General features: G+C 34.9%; 1 protein-coding gene across 5 annotated transcripts; it reads left to right on the top strand.

The window, feature by feature from the left end:
* Positions 1-1,028: 1,028 nt before the first annotated feature.
* Positions 1,029-19,708, top strand: Ube2d3 (ubiquitin conjugating enzyme E2 D3). Of its 5 annotated transcripts, none has more exons than XM_076933280.1 (8): positions 1,029-5,014; positions 7,722-7,785; positions 7,884-7,915; positions 12,850-12,927; positions 14,031-14,136; positions 16,803-16,896; positions 17,373-17,422; positions 18,845-19,708. In XM_076933280.1, exons 1-7 carry the CDS (start codon positions 4,955-4,957, stop codon positions 17,419-17,421), a joined length of 483 nt encoding a protein of 160 aa, XP_076789395.1. In that variant the 5' UTR covers positions 1,029-4,954; the 3' UTR covers position 17,422; positions 18,845-19,708. The 5 variants fall into 5 exon arrangements, with proteins under 5 accessions (XP_076789395.1, XP_034355470.2, XP_076789396.1 ...); XM_076933281.1 differs by lacking the exon at positions 1,029-5,014 and adding an exon at positions 9,176-9,219 and having other exon boundaries at positions 6,117-7,785; XM_034499579.2 differs by lacking the exon at positions 17,373-17,422 and having other exon boundaries at positions 4,878-5,014.
* The last annotated feature ends 748 nt before the right edge of the window (positions 19,709-20,456 follow it).

Consider the following 20,456-nt stretch of genomic DNA (forward strand, 5'->3'; position numbering starts at 1 on the left):
CAGGAAATTAACTGAAAAATAGTAAAGATTCTGATAGAAAATTTGTTATTTCCTTTATTATATGTTGAAATACAAAGTGGTGTCAGATTGGAACAACTGATACTAGAACAGGGTGGATCAATTGTAATATACTGTATGTAGGTAGGATGCAATCCATGAATTTGGCTTTGTCGCTATATTAAAATTTGATACACCTTTTGGGTTGTAGCAGAACTGTACAAAGTTGAATAGTTTTATGGAGTTAGGTCTTAATGACAGGGTTACTAAGAGTCTTCCCCTTAATAAGTACTTTCCTTTTGGCTATGCTGATATGACATATAAGTAATGTTTGTCATTGAAAATAAATTCATAGGTCTGAGATAAACTATGATAGAGATGTGGAATCTTACTTGAGGCTTACCTAATGTAATTGTACAGCTTCATTATTCACAAATCTTACATTTCTATTTACTAAGTGCTCCGAATGCACAGATCATACATACTTTTTTCCAGTATTCTTCCTTTAGGTTTTTGAGTGTTTTTAATTTTGGTCATCTGTTGTAGGTTTTGGTTAGTTGTCTTACTGATAGCACAGCCCATCACCATCTAAGATACTGAGGGTAATAGGTACAAACGTGCAAAACACCAAAAATCACCACAATATTGTGTGTAGGTATAGGTCTTGCTGTCAGCCGTTTCCTGTTTTCAACAGTGAACTGTCAAGAGATCCTCTGTCCCATGATGGTTGGAGTAAATCCTTTAAAACTCTATGAGCTTTCTCTTAGAAATACCTCAAAACAAATTTTAACAAAAGATTGAAGGTTAAAGAGATAAGCTCAGCAGTCCTAGCACTTGCTGCTCTTTATAGAGGATCAGGATTGTTCAGTTCCAGGGCATCTAACTTCCTCTTCTGGTCTCCTTGGGTAAGCACTATGCGTGTGCATTTAGTCAAACATTCATGCACATAAAATAAAAATAATCTTTAAAAATATAACGGTTATACCTGTTGTTCTTCTCAGAGTTTTGTTTATTATACAGATAAAAAAGTTGCTGTGCTGCTTGCAAAGTAAGCAGAATTGTTCAAGAAATAGTTCAGATTTGTGGTGTTAATTGCAATACTAAATACTTTGTGAGGTTTTAACCTAATGAGGTGAATTAGACCATGTGAGACCTTAAAGAAAAATAGCTTGCCAGTAGGAAATGGGCTTAGATCTCCCTGTTAAACAACATGATTGCCAAGTTTCAAAAGAAGCAATTCGGGGGAAGATAATTCTTTCCAAATAGGTAGTATATACAGTTTCTTCTTACTGATAGGTTATTTTATGCTCCTAAAGGTGTTAGGGACTTTAGCAATTACTAATATCTATCAGACAGCTGCTTCTGCTTTCATTAGTCTATATAATAATTGGCCAAGAACACACCTGAATGTTCTTTGTGTGAAACAGAGCATTGTCTCCATTAGCTTTCATTTAAGATCATATAAGTTGGTACTGTAGAGGTGGCAGTGTGTTCTTTCTTGACTTTGGTTCTGCTTCCAGTATCTGTATGGTGGCTCACAACCCTCTGTAATTTCACTTTGAGGGGATCCAGTGGCTTTTTCTGACCTCCATAGGTACCAGGCACACAATGTGGTGCACAGATATACATGCATGCAAAAATATAGATTTAACTTCAAAAGGATGTATCACTGTACTCAGTACAGTGTGATGGAGACTTAACAGTGATCAATTAGGGGAATTGATCATGTGAACACTGTTATGTATTTTCTTATGTGTAGTAAAATATATTTGTGATCAAACTGATATATTTGTGATCAAACTGATAGATAGTATACTTCCTGTGTATTTCAACAAATTCAGTTCATTATGCTTAAAACTCCACTAACTCCTTACTTTTGAGATACACTTGAGGACTTTTAAAAGTCCTGATCAAAACTTTTTTTCTTGATTATTATATTATTATATCAGTGCTTGATCTTCTAGGAAAATTTCTAAGCTGTGTGTACTCCATCAATACCTACCATTACCTGGGTTTTTCTATTTAATATCCACCTTTCTCTTTCTAGTTTGATAAATGCCTGCTTAGTTCTCCATCAGTACCTACTAAGAATTCAAATGCCACAATTATCTCAAAAGCATGATCTGATTATGGTTGGTGGGTACTACATAAAACACAAAAAATTAGAATAGTGTTTTCCCCCAATAATTTTTGAGACACATATCCCAAAATAAGGATAATCCTTCAGTCTTTACCTCACAAATTATAAAATTATAGACATGGTACTGCTTTCTTCTGTTATTAAAACCCTCAACCTAAAGTTTGTGTTGAATATAAAGCAGATTTTAGTATGTGAACTTACTGACTTTACTTTAAATCTTGGATTATCACTGCAGAGATGTCTTTTGGTCACAGAAATTTGGGAAATAGACATTTAGAAATTAGAAAGGGAAAGAAGAAATGATTTAAATAACAAGAGCCTGAAGTTAGGAAATAAAAAGCTGAACCTTCTGAAATTCTAAAGGAATGGTGACACTGGGTGATGCTAGCATTTAAAAGAAGCTAGGTTACATAGTTTAAAAGATTCTAAAAGAAGAAAAGAAAGCACATACTCCCAGCCTTACTTTGTTGTTGTGGTTTTTTGTTTGGGTTTTTTGTTTGTTTGGGGGTTTTTTTGTTTTGTTTTTCGAGACCGGGTTTCTCTGTGTAGCCCTGGCTATCCTGGAACTCATTCTGTAGAATAGACTGGCCTCAAACTCAGAAATCTGCCTACCTCTGCCTCCCAAGTGCTGGGATTAAAAGCGTGTACCACCACTGCTGAGCTTCCCAGTCTTACTTTTAAATGTTTTTTGCCATTTGAATTGCACAGGTAAGATAAGAGTATTTGAAAATTCAGATCCTTATTTGGAGGTAGTATACAAATTTTGTTTTTTACCACCTTAAGTCTTAAGTACAGTTAGTATTTAGTAGAGGTAATGGAGTTTTCCATTATTGGCCATAATTTTAAAGCGTTATGGTTTTCCTGGGATTGACAAATCTTTTCTTTGAAACTTGATAACTTTTTGTTTTTGTTTGAGATAGGGTTTTTCTATTATGTAGCCCTGTCTGTCTGGAACTCTATATAAACTAGTCTGGCCTCAAACTCAGATTCATTTACAGAGATCCACTTGCACTATACCCAGCTTGAAATCTAATTCATTTTAAAAAGTTCTTTGCTTAAAACTGCATAGTTGATTAATTTAAAAACAACAAAATTCAGTTTTTCAAAAGAGATTGAATACTTGAAAATAAGCCTGTCCAAAATTCACAACTTCTTAGGAACACACCTTAAAGCATTAAGTTGAAGGTTGTACACCCAATATTTTATAACTGGATTCACTGAAATACCTTTGGCATAGCTGGTATATATGAAATAACAACTTGAATTTTGTGTTTAGACTTAGGCCTCACAATATCTTCTGTATATGCTGTTGTTTCAAAGTTCTGTATGTGTATATGAAGGCCTACATGCCTGTGTACAAGCATATGTGCACATAAATGATTTCATTTTACTAAAAGTTTCCAAAACTGGATGTTTTTCTATACCAGATGAGTGGCAATTGTAAAGATTTCAAATAGACTGAAGAAAAACAATTTAGAGAACTCAAATCCACGTCAGAATGGAACTTTGTCACTTTGTATGTAAGCTTGAAACTCTGAGGCAATAAACAGCATTGCTTATGGATTCTAGGTGGGATATTCTGTATTTTGTGCCTAGCATTAGGATGGAAAAGGTGTGTTTCATGCTGCATTGCTCAGTATATGCTTTTTTAACCATTGTATTTTTTTTAAGTGTTTGTGTGAGGGAGTGTGGAGAGAGAAGGAACACCACACCTTGTAGGCGCACAGAGACCAGAAGAAGGTGTCAGGTGCTGGAACTGAACCTGAGTCCTCCACAACAGCCAGTCCTCTTTACTACTGAGCCATCTCTCTAGCCCTTTTACATTTTTGCTGGGATATACCACAGCCATTTAAAAGTGCTTCTGAAATTCCTTCATTTAAAAAAATTGTTGGTGACGAGAGGTGTTTCTGGTGTTAAGAGCCCTTACACAAGGCCTAGGATCCATTTCCAACCCCCATATCAGATGTCTTATAACAGCCTATAATTGCCATTCCAGAGAATCTGTTGTCCTCTGGCTTCTGTAAAGACCTAGGTGAATGTAGTATACATCAACTCTTGCAGATATACATGCGCAGAGATGAGATTTTTTTATACTCTTGAATGATCTCAGTTCTGTGTTTGAGATGAGAATATAGCTCATGGTAAACTGCTAAAGAGCTTGCCTTGGGTGAGTGAAGCAGTTGTGGGTTCGGTCTCCAGGGTTACAAGAGAAAAGGAAGCACCCTTGTTTTTATTCCATCCAATAGTCTGGCATTATACTATTTGTATATGCAAAGGTCTCATTTTGCTGGTGTGTTTGACATATCAGCCATATTTTTTATATAATCACAGAAATCTCAATAAGGAGAAATAATAGAACCACTAATACGAAAAAGAGATAAAATTATTGTGCCCTCATGCCTTTTATGAGTGTTGTCTCTTAAGCCTTCTACTCACTCCTGGTTTACATATCACATTTCTGATTTCTTAGTCCATAGGCTATTGCCATAGCATACCTGGTTGGTACATACCATACAGCTAGCAGAAACAGCTAGTGTTGTTTTCATTCACATAGATTGGAGGATAAGATTGACTTAAGGCTCTCATCTGAACCTCTGTATCATTGAGCTTTGTATGCAGTCCTTTAAAGGGGGGTGTTTGTGTGAAAAGGATTAGGAAATGAGGCTTGCTAGTCTTAGAGTTAATCATATGTTAGAGAATTCTGTTAATTGTATGTGCTTTTTAGTAGATGAAACCAAGACAGCATCTGCTAAGTATGCAAAGTAAATGTCCTCTATACTTACCTGTCATTGATTTTTTTGTGAGACACCCTCTTATATGTTCCAGGCTGGCCTCACAGATCTGCCTGATTCTGCCTCCCAAGTGCTAGGATCAAAGGTATGCTCCATTGGGCCTATTGGTTCTGGCATATTTTAATTCAGTAAATACCTTAAGTGGGAGGAGGCCTAAACTTGACCATGAATTATGATAGGGAAAATATGCAGGGATTTAATAGGCAGAGTCCAATGGTCATTTTAGAAATTTGAATTTACTGAAGCTTAAGTGTTCTTTTAATGGTGCAGGACATAGGTGAGAGTTCAAGTTTTATATGATTACTTTCTTCAGTAAAGGAGGCATGGGTGGGAGTGATAGCATACAACCTTTAATTCCAGCACTTGGGAAGCAGAGGCAAGGAGATAAGATACAAGGTGTTTGGGTTGTGTTTAACAATATAGCACATGATAGCGTTTCCACATTTGAAATCTAGGAATTTTTTGTATTCATGTACATCATATACAATAAGTCATATGTCTCTAAAATACACAAAATGGGGCTGGAGAGATGGCTCAGAGCTTAAGAGCACTGACTGCTCTTCCAGAGGTCCTGAGTTCAATTCCACCACAGCCATGGTGGCTCACAACCATCTATAATGAGATCTGATGCTCTCTTCTGGTGTGTCTGAAGATAGCGACAGTGTACTCAAATAAATAAATCTTTATAAAAATAAAATATACAAAATGAATATTTGGGGCTGGAGAGATGGCTCAGAGGTTAAGAGCACTGACTGCTCTTCCAGAGGTCCTGAGTTCAATTCCCAGCAACCACATGGTGGCTCACAACCATCTGTAATGAGATCTGGTGCCCCCTTCTGGCATGCAGGCATACATGCAGGTAGAACACTGTATACATAATAAATAAATTTTAAAAAAACAAAAACAAAATGAGTATTTGTACTCAATTCAGTACTTAAGCTAAAAAAAAAGTCTCTGGGTTTCTAGAACACTGAGTAGAATGGCATAGATGTGTGTACTCTGTATAGTGTGTTGCTGTTCTGTAGTTAGTGGTCATAATAGCTTGTTTATGTAAGAAATAGTTAAGGATACATTTTCAGTATGAGCTGTGCTTCAAGTTCATCAGTTACATAGGAGGTTTTTAACCCATTCCTCCCCTAATTGACAGCTACAGTCTCTGTGTGTGTGTGTGTGTGTGTGTGTGTGTGTGTGTGTGTGTGTGTGTGTGTGTGTGTAAGAGAGAGAACTATCTTTAGAAATGGAATTAAGCCGAAAACTTACTCCTTAAATAAGGCTTTGCCTCCTAAGCCAGTAGAATGGAGATTGACTGTATTGTGAATTTCCAGCCAATGGGAAAAAGGTGTCAGGGATTTAAAATATTGGGTCAAATCAGCACTGTAGTCATTTTTTCCCCTTTCTGGAAAATACATTATTAAAAACTACTTTGGTTTTACTAATAGTTTCTTGAATTTATTACTTTACAATGATGATCTTATATACCTTTAACAAGAGCTGTAAGATTCAGTGTGTTCTTCGACCAAGGTAGCTGTTTTTCTGGAATTTAAGTTGGAAATTTCTCTTCCATTCACTTGATACATGCTCGAGGAAAGTGAGCTTATTCAGAATACCCTGTACTTTTTTAAATTGCTCAGTAAATTTGTTGAGGGACGATTAATATGTTGAGTTAAATGAATTGATGTGATACATTGATAATACTGGCCACGGTGAGCCTTTATTGTATGTTTTTAAATCAGGAATTAAGTAAAACGTGTTATGCATATTATTGGGCTACTCAGAAGGCTAGAGGGCAGGATAACTAGCTTATATTGGAAGATGGAGCCCAAACCAGGCTCAATTTGAGTTGGAAATGTAGTTTGTTAGTAGATTGCTTGGCTTGGCTTGTTTGAGGCAATTAAACTACCACTGCTTTCTAGTTATGACTGCATTCAGCTTTGTTTTGGTTTGTTTAATGACTATTTCCATACTTAGGCATGATAAATATAAAGAACTTAAAACTGCACCTGTATTTTGAGGAAAGGATATTGAAAGGAGGCTCTTACTGACTTGGGCCATAGAGAGAAATGTAAATGTACATCTAAGACAGGAAACTACTTTTATACAAAGTATTATGTACTTGTTACTTGCATTGTAGGTCATTGGAGTATTAGGTACATACATGCATATGTTGGAGGTGCATTTGTATGAAATTATGAAAATTGCATTTTCTGTCTAGAAAAGTTGTCTTCTAAAGCTGAGTTTTAAAAATGGGTAAAAATGAGGACTGAATTAACAGCATACCTTAATTAGGAAATTTAAATATAAAATAAGAGCATATAGCTCTATAAAGTGTTTGACATGGTAATGAAACTAGACCTTTGGGAAGAAAAATGATATAAGACAGACAAGGGAATAAATATGTGAGGTGGCCTGAAAGGTTTGTTCATCAAAAGAAATGTTGATCTAGCCTTGCGTAAACTTGAAAGCATCTTATTGCTACTACTTTATTTTGTTCAGAGATCATCTTTTGTATGGTAAAAATATGGTTAAAAAAAGTCTTAACAGTACAGTCACAATCGTGCCAAGGTGATTGTTTTAGTGTGTGTCTGTTAAACAAGTAATGCTTAGTGTCTTTCTATATTTCAGGAGCTGGCTTTAAGATTACTTAGGGTTTCTTTCTCCCCTCTGGCATATATTGTCCTCATTACAGTGGTTTTTATGTCCCTTAGAATGGGATTTTTAAAATTTGATATTCGACTGCATATCTTTTCATAAATTTTAGATTCCATAACCTACCATTTTCTGTCTTGGTTTAGGAACTTAGTGATTTGGCCCGTGACCCTCCAGCACAATGTTCTGCAGGTCCAGTTGGAGATGACAGTAAGTAACTTAGTTTCTTCTTAGTGACTAACTTCAAAAGGTTGTATGTTTTTGTGATAATGAAGTTTTTCTTTTGTTCTCCCTCCTCCTCTTTCTAGTGTTTCATTGGCAAGCCACAATTATGGGACCTGTAAGTATTCTTTTTTTCAGTTTTGCTTTTCATTGAAAATCCAGCAGCATTCTCTTCATCACAATTTTAATCTTTGGCATTAATATATAGTTACTGTCTTTCTGATACAACATATCAACACTGTCCTTTAAAGAAAATGAAATATTGTTCCTTATGTGTATGTCTGATTATATCTTGGGGTACCATCTCTGCATCCACAAAATCCCTTGTTTTGCCTCAGTCTTGGTTTTCTGTATGGCAGTGAAGAGCAGTTATTGAGCATCTCCAGAAGGAAGGATTCTACTTGTGGGTTGTTCCTCAAAGCATCATAACTGCCAAGAATGAATCTACAATAATTGTCTTCTTTTGGTTATTTTTTTAAATAGCCCTAGAGATTTATACAAAATTTTAATCTATTTAGGCAGAACTTGCTGTTTTGAACATACCCAAATTCCTTTCTATCCTGGGTAGATAGACTATATGCTGGATAATGGAATATTCGGGATTATGAATAGCCATCTAAGAATTTCAGCGAATAGACTGATCTAAAACATCTTGAGCAAGATTTTTTTTTTTTTTTTTTTTTTTTTTTTTTTTTTTTTTTTTTTTTTTTTTTTTTTAACTTTAAAGGGCATTTTAGGATCTTTTAAGTACAGCGGGGGTAGTAAAGTAAATAATGTACTGGGTAGGAAAAAATAGTCATTAAATACGTATTAATAATTCTAAAAGAAATATTTTTGGAAGAGTTTGACCTAGTAAGTAATTAGATGGACTAGATCAACAAATACTTTACAGGTTTAAATTGACTTTTTAAAAAAAACGTATTAAGTGTATTTATTTTATTGTACATGTGCACAGAGATCAGGGAATCACTTAGAAAAGTCAACTCTACTTGCATGTTGGTCACAGGGATTGAACTTGGTGTCAGACTTAATGGCAAGTGCCCTTCCTTAATCATGAAGTAATTTCACACACCCTGGATTGACCTTTTTTGAGACAAGTCTCAGAGTTTGTTCCTTAGCCTTCTGATTTCCAAATCTCAGGATTGAATATTTCATATCTAGTTCAAATTCTTGATTTTTTTTTTTTTGTTTTGTTTTCAAAAAAAAAAAAAAAAAGACCTGCTTATTTGAAATTTGTTTTGTTTTAGACAGAGTTGTAATGATGTAATCCAGGGTGTTCTCAAATTTTCAGCTCCCTTCCCACCTCAGGACCCTGAAAGCTAGAATTAACAAGCATGAGTCACTTTACCTGGTTTTAATAACCTTACTAATTTTCTAGCTCAATGAAAGTGAACAAGCAGCTGCTGTGTGATGAGGATAAAGGTATGCATAAACCAAACCAATCTCTGTTAGCCTTCAGGGACTGTAATATAGGGAAGCAGGTAATTGACATATTACAGTATAAGATACTCAAGTAATAAATGCATAGTAGGAGAAACTCATGACTCTGACAGCAGTTTAAGAGAACTGTGAAATGTTAGAATAAAAAGTAGACTTAAATTAAAAAATGGCTGGTATTGGTTTATCTTTAACAAAAGGCCACAGGTCTTTGTTTTTTAGTCTTTTGATTTAAAAGTGCCTTTTTGTTTTAGTGACAGTTGAATATATTCTTAACATTTAAGCATTGGCTTGTTTATTGAGACTATTTGACATTTTTAAATTAGTTGCTTGGGAAACTTGCCACTCTGACTAGATAGATGCTCACTGCAATAATGACTTAGGAATGGGACAACAGCTACTGTCTTTTTAGTGGCTTATATACCTGTCGTATGCTGTGCCCGTTTCATTCACACATTTCAACTATAGTGACTATACTGATAAAAAGAACTTGTGTTTTGGCATATTAAGTCTTTCTTTGTGAAATTGCAGTTGTAAACTAAAACAGTGGGGCTGTGACCACATAAGTTGCAGATTGTTCATTACATCTGGATAATAAGAAAATGTTTTCCTTTGGAGTACTTCCTTAGGTCAGATTGTGTGTAGAGATTATCCTAGTTTTGTTTTTTAATTTTTACTTAAATTTCAGTAAAGGGGAACTTGAATTTTATTAAGTTATACTCAGATGATTCTGAATCAATTGAAAATTCACACAAATGCTTGAAGTTACTGTGGGGTGTGCTGTTTTTTTATTTCTGAAGATAATGGGAACCTCAAAGAATTGGTAAAGAAGTGTTAGTTATCTGATTTAAATGTGGGAAAGGAGGGTCTTTTCATTAACAGTAGTCCCGTTAATGCTTTATGTCATCAGAAATAAGTTCCCTGTCTCTCATGTGGTTAACTTTAATTTGAAAGGTAGTTGGCAGAAAAAGATTGGAAATAATAACTTCCACATTGTTCTGTGACATTACAGCATTGTCAGTAATGGATAGAGGATGATCAACTATAAATAAGGAAATCTGAAATAAAACTGTCAGTTTATAAGAGTTATTGATCCAACTTCACATTTTTATGTCATTTCATACTATCACAGTTAATGTGATGTGTGAAATTTTCCTTTTTAAGCTAAAATAACAATGGCCAAGAAGCAGCTAGTTCAAGAAATTTTTAAGTTTGTGTGTGTGTGTAGGTGTGGGCAGGCAGACAGACAGGAAGACAGGACTTCACTGTACTATGTAACCAAGGCTGGCCTAGAAATTAAAACTTTGTACCTCAAGCTGCCTTCAAACTCTTAGCAGCCCTCTTGTCTCAGCCTTCAAAGTCCTTAGATGACAGGCAAAAGAAGCCACTGTGCCTGACAATCTTTGAGTTCTTTAGAACTGCAAATCAAATGAAAATAAAAGAATCATGTGTGAGATCCCTATTTTCTGTTTTCTTTTGTGCTTTAGGAAGAATGGAATTGACATAGAAGTTTGAGATTTGAATGCATTATCATCAAGTAGACAAGTATATTTAGTAGGCTTGAAAATGTGTCCAGAAGTAAGATACAGTACCAAAGAAAATGAAAACTGTAAAACTTCAGGAGTCAGAGGTTAAAAGCAGAGAATGGATCTGTAGACACATGCAAAATTATTGAATGCCATAGAGAACAAATATTTAGGGAACAAAAGAAGCCAATAGGAACAAAAGTGAGGTAGAGATTCTAAATCTATTCAGATTTGAGATTTCAAAATTTGATGACAATCAGTTGCTCAAAATACTCATTATTTTTTTTTTCCCTTTGGGGTTTTGTCTTATTAGGGTGGGATTTTAGTGTCGCACTGAGGTTTTACCCTATAAGTTGCTCTTCTGTTGTTTTTTTAGAATTTGGCTTTGCCTATATAAATTTCAGCAGTGAATATTTTTATTGAATTTTTATTCATGTGTGTGAGTGCATTTATGTATGTGCCATGATGTCTATGTGAAGATAACCTCTCCTTTGAACCATTACCTTCCATGTAGATTCTAAGGACTGAACTCAGATTAACTGGTATATTGTCAATGCAGCCTTTACCAGCTGAGCTATCTCACTCACCATTCTTGTAGATTGTTATTCAGAAGTCCAGGAGTTAACATGTGGTTGTGGGGAACTTAGATATAATAAATATACTTATCTCAAACTTAGGTCACATTCTGGATACCTTAGGGTTTTTCCCATGTAGTTTTTATGTGTTGCAGTGTTCAGTGGGCTTTGTCTTTTAGTGAGAGCATTTTGCTGAGAGCATTAATGGCATATACCTGTAATGCCTATGTTTATGAAGGACAAGGCAAATGAGCCTGGGGTAGCAAAATCTTGACTGGGAAAACAAATAGTTTTAACATGTGGGAATAGTTGGGAGGTAAAATGGCTGTGCCTACTTAGCATGGACATAGCCTTATGTTGAATCTCCAATACAATAAAACCAAAGCAAACAAAAGACAGTAGGTTTTTGAGGGCTAAAGAGATGGTTCCGTGATTAGGAGCACTGGCTACTCTTCTAGAGGAATGGATGAGGCTTGATTCCCATCACCCCCTTGATAGTTCACAGCCACTATCTATTAACCCAGTCTCGGGTTCCTGGTCTTTGTAGGTGCTGCATATACTTAGTACATAGACATTTTTTAAAGGCTAAATACCCATATACCTAAAGAGGGAAAAACTAAAGCAATCTGTAAGGTTCTTATAATAGTTTTTCCATGTGTATGTTGTATGTTTTGCTGAGCCCTGTGTATTACTCATGTTAAAATTGTATTTACAAGTTTTGTGTCAAACCAGTGAATTTTTCTAGAGTTAATGAATCATACTCATTTACAAAAGTGTTTTTTCTAACATCTAACTGGCAAATTGAGAAATTTCATAACTCATACATACAACCTTTGCAAGCAGTGATTACTTCTGATAATTTAAGTAAATTTTAGAACATTTCTCTAGATAAACTCTTATGAACTTCAAGAGGCAATTACTGAATTTAGTGGTTTTAACTTAAACTCCCATTTACAATTTACTGTCTGTACACTAATGGGTTGTATCTTTTGGTCCATTTTATATTCATAGAATGGAAATGGTAATGTCTATTTATCATTTTTGTTTTTATTAAAACTTGCAGAAAGTTTCAAATCTTTATATTAGCATGGTTAAATATCTATGTGCACATTGTAATGAACAAAAGAGAAAAGGGCACTGGTAGTTTGAAATTTTGTTTTCTAGCTATTGACTTTCAAGAGTATATGATACATTGTGTTTAGAAGAAAGTTGCATGGTTTTATGAAAGAATTTCAAGGTGCCAATTGATACGTAAACTTCGTCAGATATGTACTGCCTCTTGAAGGTGCTTTATTATTTGAAATAGGTATTCATTTTGTGGGTATGGATATGTGCATGTTATGACATGTGAGTAGAAGTCGCAGGACAACACTGAAGTCTGTTCTCTCCTGCCACCATTTACATGGGTTCTAAGGGTTGAACTCAGGTTACTTGTGTGGCAAGTGCATTTATTGGTTTAGCCATCTTTTTTAAGGAATTATCTTGACATACTAAGCCTATTTTTCTCTTCACAGAATGACAGCCCATATCAAGGTGGTGTATTCTTTTTGACAATTCATTTTCCTACAGACTACCCCTTCAAACCACCTAAGGCAAGTATTCTCCTTCCAAAATCTGTTAGTTTATGGATTGTTTTAGAAGAATAGAGAGTTCATAAAAATTTAGGTTTCTGTATAATTGAGGCTTAAGCCTTGTATGTATGTTGAGTAAAAATAAGTAATACATACAGAAATGAGCTGCGTTTATGTAAATAATAACTCCTGTTACAGACTATTCTGGAAATTTTTCATCTAAGAGCTTTCATCTTCCAAGAGCTAAGGTTAGCAGTATACCACATACTGAGCTGTTTACTGATTCCTAATTTCTAAGAATTAGACAAAGATTTAAACTTTTGCCTTTTTGAAGTTGCAAGGCTCAAGTGTTTCTATGCTTAGGCTAAGTGTTAGAGTCTCTAGTAAGCTGCAGAATCAACTTGCCTTATGTGTTGTTACCAAATGTTCCAGTTGCTTAATGCACTTAGATGACTGTAGTGTTAAAGGCTAAGTTGCTGGATCCGTAACACAGCACCTTCTTCGGTCCTGGTATTCTATAGACTAAAGCAGTAGAGTAATGAGTTCAGAGCATATATATAGTCCTTGATTTTTTTTTTTTTTTGTCTCAGAACTATTAGTTCAAATTCATGGTATATGAATGACTAGAAAATAATGTGCTTTAATGTTTTTGTAACCATCTTTAGTTATGTTAAAATTATAGTGTAATAGTTCCTTTGGGTATAAAGTTCATACTCAGTTTGTTGTGTCAGCAATGAAAATAGAATTTGAATGTATACCTGTATCCTAAATGAGTATCCTAAATTCCCTTTCGCAGATTGCCTTTTGATGGTTAAGCTATACTGTTAGGGCTAACCTTCAGAGCTAAGTTAATGGCTTTTTCCCTGCTGAGGCTATTGGTGACTTTTTAAAATTAGCTTTTATTATTATCTAAAATTGATTTTGTTGAAGTTTTCACTCATAAACACACACACACATATTTTTTCTTATATGTGTGTGTGCTTTGATCACATTCTGTTTCCTTATATTCTCATTACCACGACTGCTGGTGAAACTTGGTATTTTAAGCCTTGCTTTTTAAAGAATAGGGTATTTCTTTTTGTGAAAGCTATCTAAAGATTGTGTCATGTGGCTTTGTTTTTTAGGTTGCATTTACAACAAGAATTTATCATCCAAATATTAACAGTAATGGCAGCATTTGTCTTGATATTCTAAGATCACAGTGGTCTCCTGCTTTAACTATTTCTAAAGGTAAAATGACAGTTTCAATATAATAGTTTTCACTACCATGACTTTCTAACAGTTAGGAGGCTTTAGACTTCTGCTTGGATAATATTTTTATTATGCTAACATTTTAATTAATAGTTGCTTGCAAGATTGGATATGTAGCTCAAGTTGGTATAACATCCTTGCATAGCATACACAAAGCCCACTGTCTAATCCTCTCTCCTACTTCATCCCCTCCCCCAGTGCTCTATAAATCAGGTGTGGCACATGCCTAAACAATAGCACTTTTGGGAGTAGGGGCAGGAGGATCTGAAGTCAATATCATCCTTTGGTTGCATAGTGAATCTGAAGCTAGATTGGGATCTTAAAAAAAAAAATGTTAGTGGGTTTGGGTGTTTTGAGTTATTGTTACTTCATCAGTAAAAATAAATTTTAAGGGGATTTTTGTCTAAAGTTTGTTGTAGAGCATTTGCCTAGTAAGTTATTTTCACATAATGGCAAAGTTTATTTTTAGTGTGTATCTGGTGCATACAGAAACCAGAGGTGTCTTCCTCTTCTGTCACAATAACTCTGTGTTTGCCTGTCTCTCTCTACCCACCGATGCTAGGGTACAATCACACATAGCTAGCTGTTCCCAGCTTTTTACATGAACAAACAGTGGGGATTTGAACTTACCTACTGAACTATTGCCTCAGCCTCCAAATTAATTTTAATAAGCTGTTCCTTTGGTGCTAAACTAGTAATTATTTGTGGATGGTATTGTGCACATGAATGCAGATGTCTTGGAGGCCAGAAGAGAATACTAGATCCCCAGGAGCTGTAGTTAACAGGCAGGTGTGAGGACACCAAGAGTAAGAGCTGGGAAACCAAGACTGTCCTCTATACAAAGAGTATGTCCCTATAACTGTTAGGCTATCTATTTAGAGAATAGGAAAATCTAGCCAGTGTTTAAATCTGTACAGCTTTCTACTCTGTTTAACAAACACCTGGTATAGATATTCTATATCTGTTTTTGAACCTGTCTTTGGTTGGGTGTTACTTAATAGTTGTTCTGTGTCTAATAATTGAGGAGTACTTAGGGAATTTGGGGAAAGATTGTTATATAAAGACTACTCTTGTGCTTCTGTCTGTTATGCCTAACACATTCTAGATCTCCAGGCATAACCCAGATGGAAAAAGTTCCTCCTTGTCCCCTTCAGGATTCTGAATGACGAGTGTTTTTTTAATATTCCACTCTGCAAATTCAGTTTTACACAAAACATCTTAAGGATGAGACTGCCTTTTAGTAATTTATAGGCTTGGGTAATTAATTTTTTTTACATTAGAGTCAACATTTTTAATGCTAGTAATTTTAATCTTAGGGGTATTTGATGTGTTAACTATTTTCAAGCTCAATCCTGAAGTACAATATTTTTAAAACCTGGAATAGTTGTTAGCTTTTTACCAAAATGTTTTGAGTTTAGTAAATACAGAGTGAAGCAAGTACGTTGCTTACAGGCAGCACACTACACAAGCATTTCTCTGTCTGCTTGTTAAAATGTTTTTGAATCTGTACACGGACTTGGCAGTATTATCCAATTTTTTACTCTTTTAAGAGTATACAGTTTGGGGACTAATTTTTTAACCTCTTTGAATTTTTAATCTCTTCATGTAATGTCTCATAATCTAAATGCCAGGTTTCTGTTTTCCCACTCCCTGCTGGAATATACTCTTAATTCTGAATTGTATTTCTGCAAATGCAGACTGAATTGATGGGGATTTTGTTTTGTTCTTAAAAGTTAACTTGCTTTTTTGACAGATTTTTAGGCTGGCAAGTCAAAATTAGAAACTGACCTTTTCTGAGTTACTGTATTCTACAATTTTACTTAGCCCACTCAGTTGAATTTGACATTGTGTTTGCAGCAGTGACAGCTACTTGCATTTATGCTGTTTTTATTTATCAAACCCACTTCAGACATTCATGTACCACATAGTCTTGTCTTGATGTAGGTGCTTAGAATGTCACAGGCATTCAAAAAGGGGTGTGTGTGTGTGTGTGTGTGTGTGTGTGTAAAAATAAATAAAATTTGGCATTTTCTAAGTCTATATATAGAACAGACAAGAGTAAGAGTTAGAACTGAAGCCTCACCCTGTACTTCAGAAACACTCACTTGCACTAGTCTCTAGGGACAGTGGTTTTCACTTCTGATTCAAGGAAATAAAGTAGCTTTCGTAGTTTTTGTGAGAAATCTTTTCTAAGGTAGAACAAATGAGTGAGTCTCTGGGTGGTGTTGTTTTGTTTTTGTTTTTGTTTTTGTTTTTTTTTCCTTGCTTGGTTTTGGTGTTCATTTTTTCCAAGCCTTGACGTTATTATAGTACTAAGTTTTATATCCCCTGAAAGTATCAAGAAAATCCTTAAAATCTGATGCCTCTTAAATAGGTTCCCCTACCACCACCCCTTCTTTAAGAACCAAACTGATAGGATGACATGTGACTACTTCTATTAAAAAACTTATATTTGGCCTAATCATTACTGACTTTGGTGCCGTCAGAGCTTTCATTTCTAATACTATTTATTTATAGAAACTTTGTTTCTGTAGAACTCTCTGGAGATAGTGCAGAGAAATAAAATTGAGGTCTAGAGTATATTTTTAAGTTCTACCATTTGCTTGTCCAAACACCTGAAATTGGATTTTTTTTTTTTCTTGTAGTTCTTTTATCCATTTGTTCACTGCTATGTGATCCAAACCCAGATGACCCCCTAGTGCCAGAGATTGCACGGATCTATAAAACAGACAGAGATAAGTAAGTATGCAATTGTTTAATGAATGACTATTAACAGTAGTTTTATTTAGTGAGTTGAGCTTATTTCTGCTGAAATTTGTGACAGTACCTTTTTATGTTTGTTTCTGATTAAGCTAGTTACTAAAACACAATTGAAAGCAGTAAGGGGCCAGTATAATGGCTGAGGCTGCGGCATTAGAAGTTTGAAGCTAGTCTAGGCTACCTAATGAGACCCTGCCAAATATTATCCTAGCATATATAGGACAGTGAGTAGCTCCCTTGAAATGTTTGTTTTCTAATGTTAAACCCTTGCTTAATTTTTCAGTTTGGGGAAATAACCAAGTATGTTTCTCCAAACAGAAAAAGAAACAAGAAAGAAAAAAATACTAATGTAAAAATTTTGGTCTAAATTTATCAAATATTTCATTTATCTTTATGTTCAGCTTAACCATTTAACTTTCATATGTTATTAATGCTAAGTGTGCTTATTCAATTAGGTACAATAGGTTAGCAAGAGAGTGGACAGAGAAATACGCTATGTTGTAGGGTAAGAGGACCTGCACTCTATGGTGCGCTTATTTATGGTACTGCCAGCACTTGAGTGCTGCATGCTTTAAAGCACTGTTAACTAACCGAAGGTAACAGATATGGCAGTTTTCTGAAAACTACTTAACTGCTTGATCTCTGTTTTTTGAAAGTTATACTCAGTCTTCACTACTGCTTGGGATTCTTGCATGGCAAAGCAGTTATTTAGCTTTAGTAAGAAGTAGAAGTGTAAGAGTATCTTTATCCTTCATTAAATTACCATCATGTTTAAATTTAAACATTTTGTGTCAATATTATATGGAATGTGGTGGCTTTACCAGGAAGGTAGTAGTAATCTAAAGAGAAACACTTAAACCTCACAAACTAAATGTTCATTACTGACTGACAAGCATGCATTAATGTTAACTGTATTTTGTGGCTCTTTGTATGCTAAACCAAAACAAGTTTGTTTTAAAATACTGGCTGTTTGAAGAGGGTTTTCTAAATGCCATAATTCTGAATTGATAAGAGGTTTTTTTTTTTTTTAAATATGTTGAGCTGTTTCAAATAGTTGAACTCTATAACTTGGTTTGAAGTGAAACTAGTGGTATTATTCCTTCTAAAAGTTTGACCCTATTCTTTATGATGTACTCATTTCTTAAGGTATTCTCACTTTTTTGTTGGGGTAAAGTAGCCTATATGACAGTGATAATGGGGCAGGGGGAATAGTATTTATCAGTACTGGTGTTCTTCCTCAGTAATAGCCTGGGTCACGGATGAGTTATCTGTTGATCTTTTTTTAACAGGAATGTGGTTGCACTCCTAGAGATTCCCATTCTTCAGCAGGTCTCAGTGAGGATTAGTAGCAATCAGTGCTACTAAACTTTATTTAAAATAAAGCTCGTTCCTTGAAAATTAGTATTTTTATCACCCTTTCTAATGTATTCTGCCTAAGTTTCAAAGGCATTTTCTCTCAATCTCTAGGTTTCAGATTCAATTTTTCAGTAGCAGTGTATGCATAGTTATAACATTGGCCAAAATTTCTATTGATAAATAACATGTATACATACTATTTTTTTTGACAGTCAGTATTAAACTGTACAGTAGGGTGTTTTCTAATATAAAAAATGTGTTCGCATGTACATCCAACTTGAAAGCTTGATAGAATACTACCTTAGTGATGGTAGAGAGGTCTTGTTAAGCCTCCCAGTCTCGGCACCACTTGTGTTTATTAAGATAACACTTCCATGGCTCTTATTTCCCCCACTGCTTTGGATGCCAAAGTTGCTATTTCTATCCTTTGTTGACTTTTATTCTAACCGTAGCCATTACAGGTGATGTAAGATGAATCCACAGGTAAAATAGAAATATTTTCCTTGCCTTTATGATACTAATAATTCTTATTTTAATTTTATTTTTAAATAGCTTATTTGTTTATTTACAGGTACAACAGAATATCTCGGGAATGGACTCAGAAGTATGCCATGTGATGCTACCTTAAAGTCAGAATAACCTGCATTATAGCTGGAATAAACTTTAAATTACTGTTCCTTTTTTGATTTTCTTATCCGGCTGCTCCCCTATCAGACCTCATCTTTTTTAATTTTATTTTTTGTTTACCTCCCTCCATTCATTCACATGCTCATCTGAGAAGACTTAAGTTCTTCCAGCTTTGGACAATAACTGCTTTTAGAAACTGTAAAGTAGTTACAAGAGAACAGTTGCCCAAGATTCAGAAATTTTTTTAAAACTGGAGCATGTGTATTATGTGGCCAATGTCTTCACTCTAACTTGGTTATGAGACTAAACCAATCCTCACTGCTCTAACATGCTGAAGAAGCCATCTGAGGGGGAGGGAGATGGATGCTCAGCTGTCACACCAAAGGGAGCAGCATTATTCTAGCAGCATTTATTCTTGTGTAAACCTTCCACTGTTAGAGATTGAGGTTACATGATATACTTTATGCTCATAACTGATGTGGCTGGAGAATTGGTATTGAATTATAGCATCAGCAGAACAGAAAATGTGATGTATTTTATGCATGTCAATAAAGGAATGACCTGTTCTTGTTCTACAGAGAATGGAAATTGGAAGTCAAACACCCTTTGTATTCCAAAATAGGGTCTCAAAACATTTTGTAATTTTCATTTAAATTGTTAGGAGGCTTGGAGCTATTAGTTAATCTATCTTCCAATTCTGTTTAATATAGCACTGAATAAATGATGCGAGTTGTCAATGGATGAGTGATCAACTAATAGCTCTCCTAGTAATTGATTTATTTTTCTTCAATAAAGTTGCATAAACCAATGAGTTAGCTGCCTGGATTAATCAGTATGGGAAACAATCCTTTGTAAATGCAAAGCTGTTTTTGTATATACTGTTGGGATTTGCTTCATTGTTTGACATCAAATGATGATGTAAAGTTCAAAAGAGTGAATATATTGCCATGTTCAGTTAAAGTGCACAGTCTGTTACAGGTTGACACATTGCTTGACCTGATTTATGCAGAATTAATAAGCTATTCAAATAGTGTAGCTTTAATACGCTGCACATGATTCTGGCAGCCCTAGAGTTCATAAATGGACTTGGGACTCAGCAGTTTTGAAACATGTATATGGAGTTTAAGAAATTTATTTTCCAGGTGCATCCCCTTCTAACTAAAAATTTCTTCATCTTGTACACTTAACAGCTGAAAAAGATATATATATATATAACTTGGGAGTAATAATGGGGCAAAATTTACAAAATAAAGTACTGTTTTGGTGTGGGAGTTGTCATGAGGCTGTGTTGAAGTGACTTAACTGTGGGATACTGACTATCCATTGAGATGGATTTGTTCAGCCATTTACATTAATGAGCATTTAAATGCAACAGATCTTTTCGGGTGACTTAACATGAATGAATAAAAAAAAAGTCAATGCTATTGGATTGTTTGTTTGACAAGTGCTATCTGTGCCACTAAATCCTATGTAGTAATAAGGGCATTACCATTCTTCACCCTAGTTCTGAACCTGTAGTTTCACCTTTTTCTAGCTTTGATTTATTCATTGCTTTA

The sequence above is a fragment of the Arvicanthis niloticus genome, chromosome 4 (assembly GCF_011762505.2).
Source record: "Arvicanthis niloticus isolate mArvNil1 chromosome 4, mArvNil1.pat.X, whole genome shotgun sequence".
NCBI lineage: Eukaryota > Metazoa > Chordata > Mammalia > Rodentia > Muridae > Arvicanthis > Arvicanthis niloticus.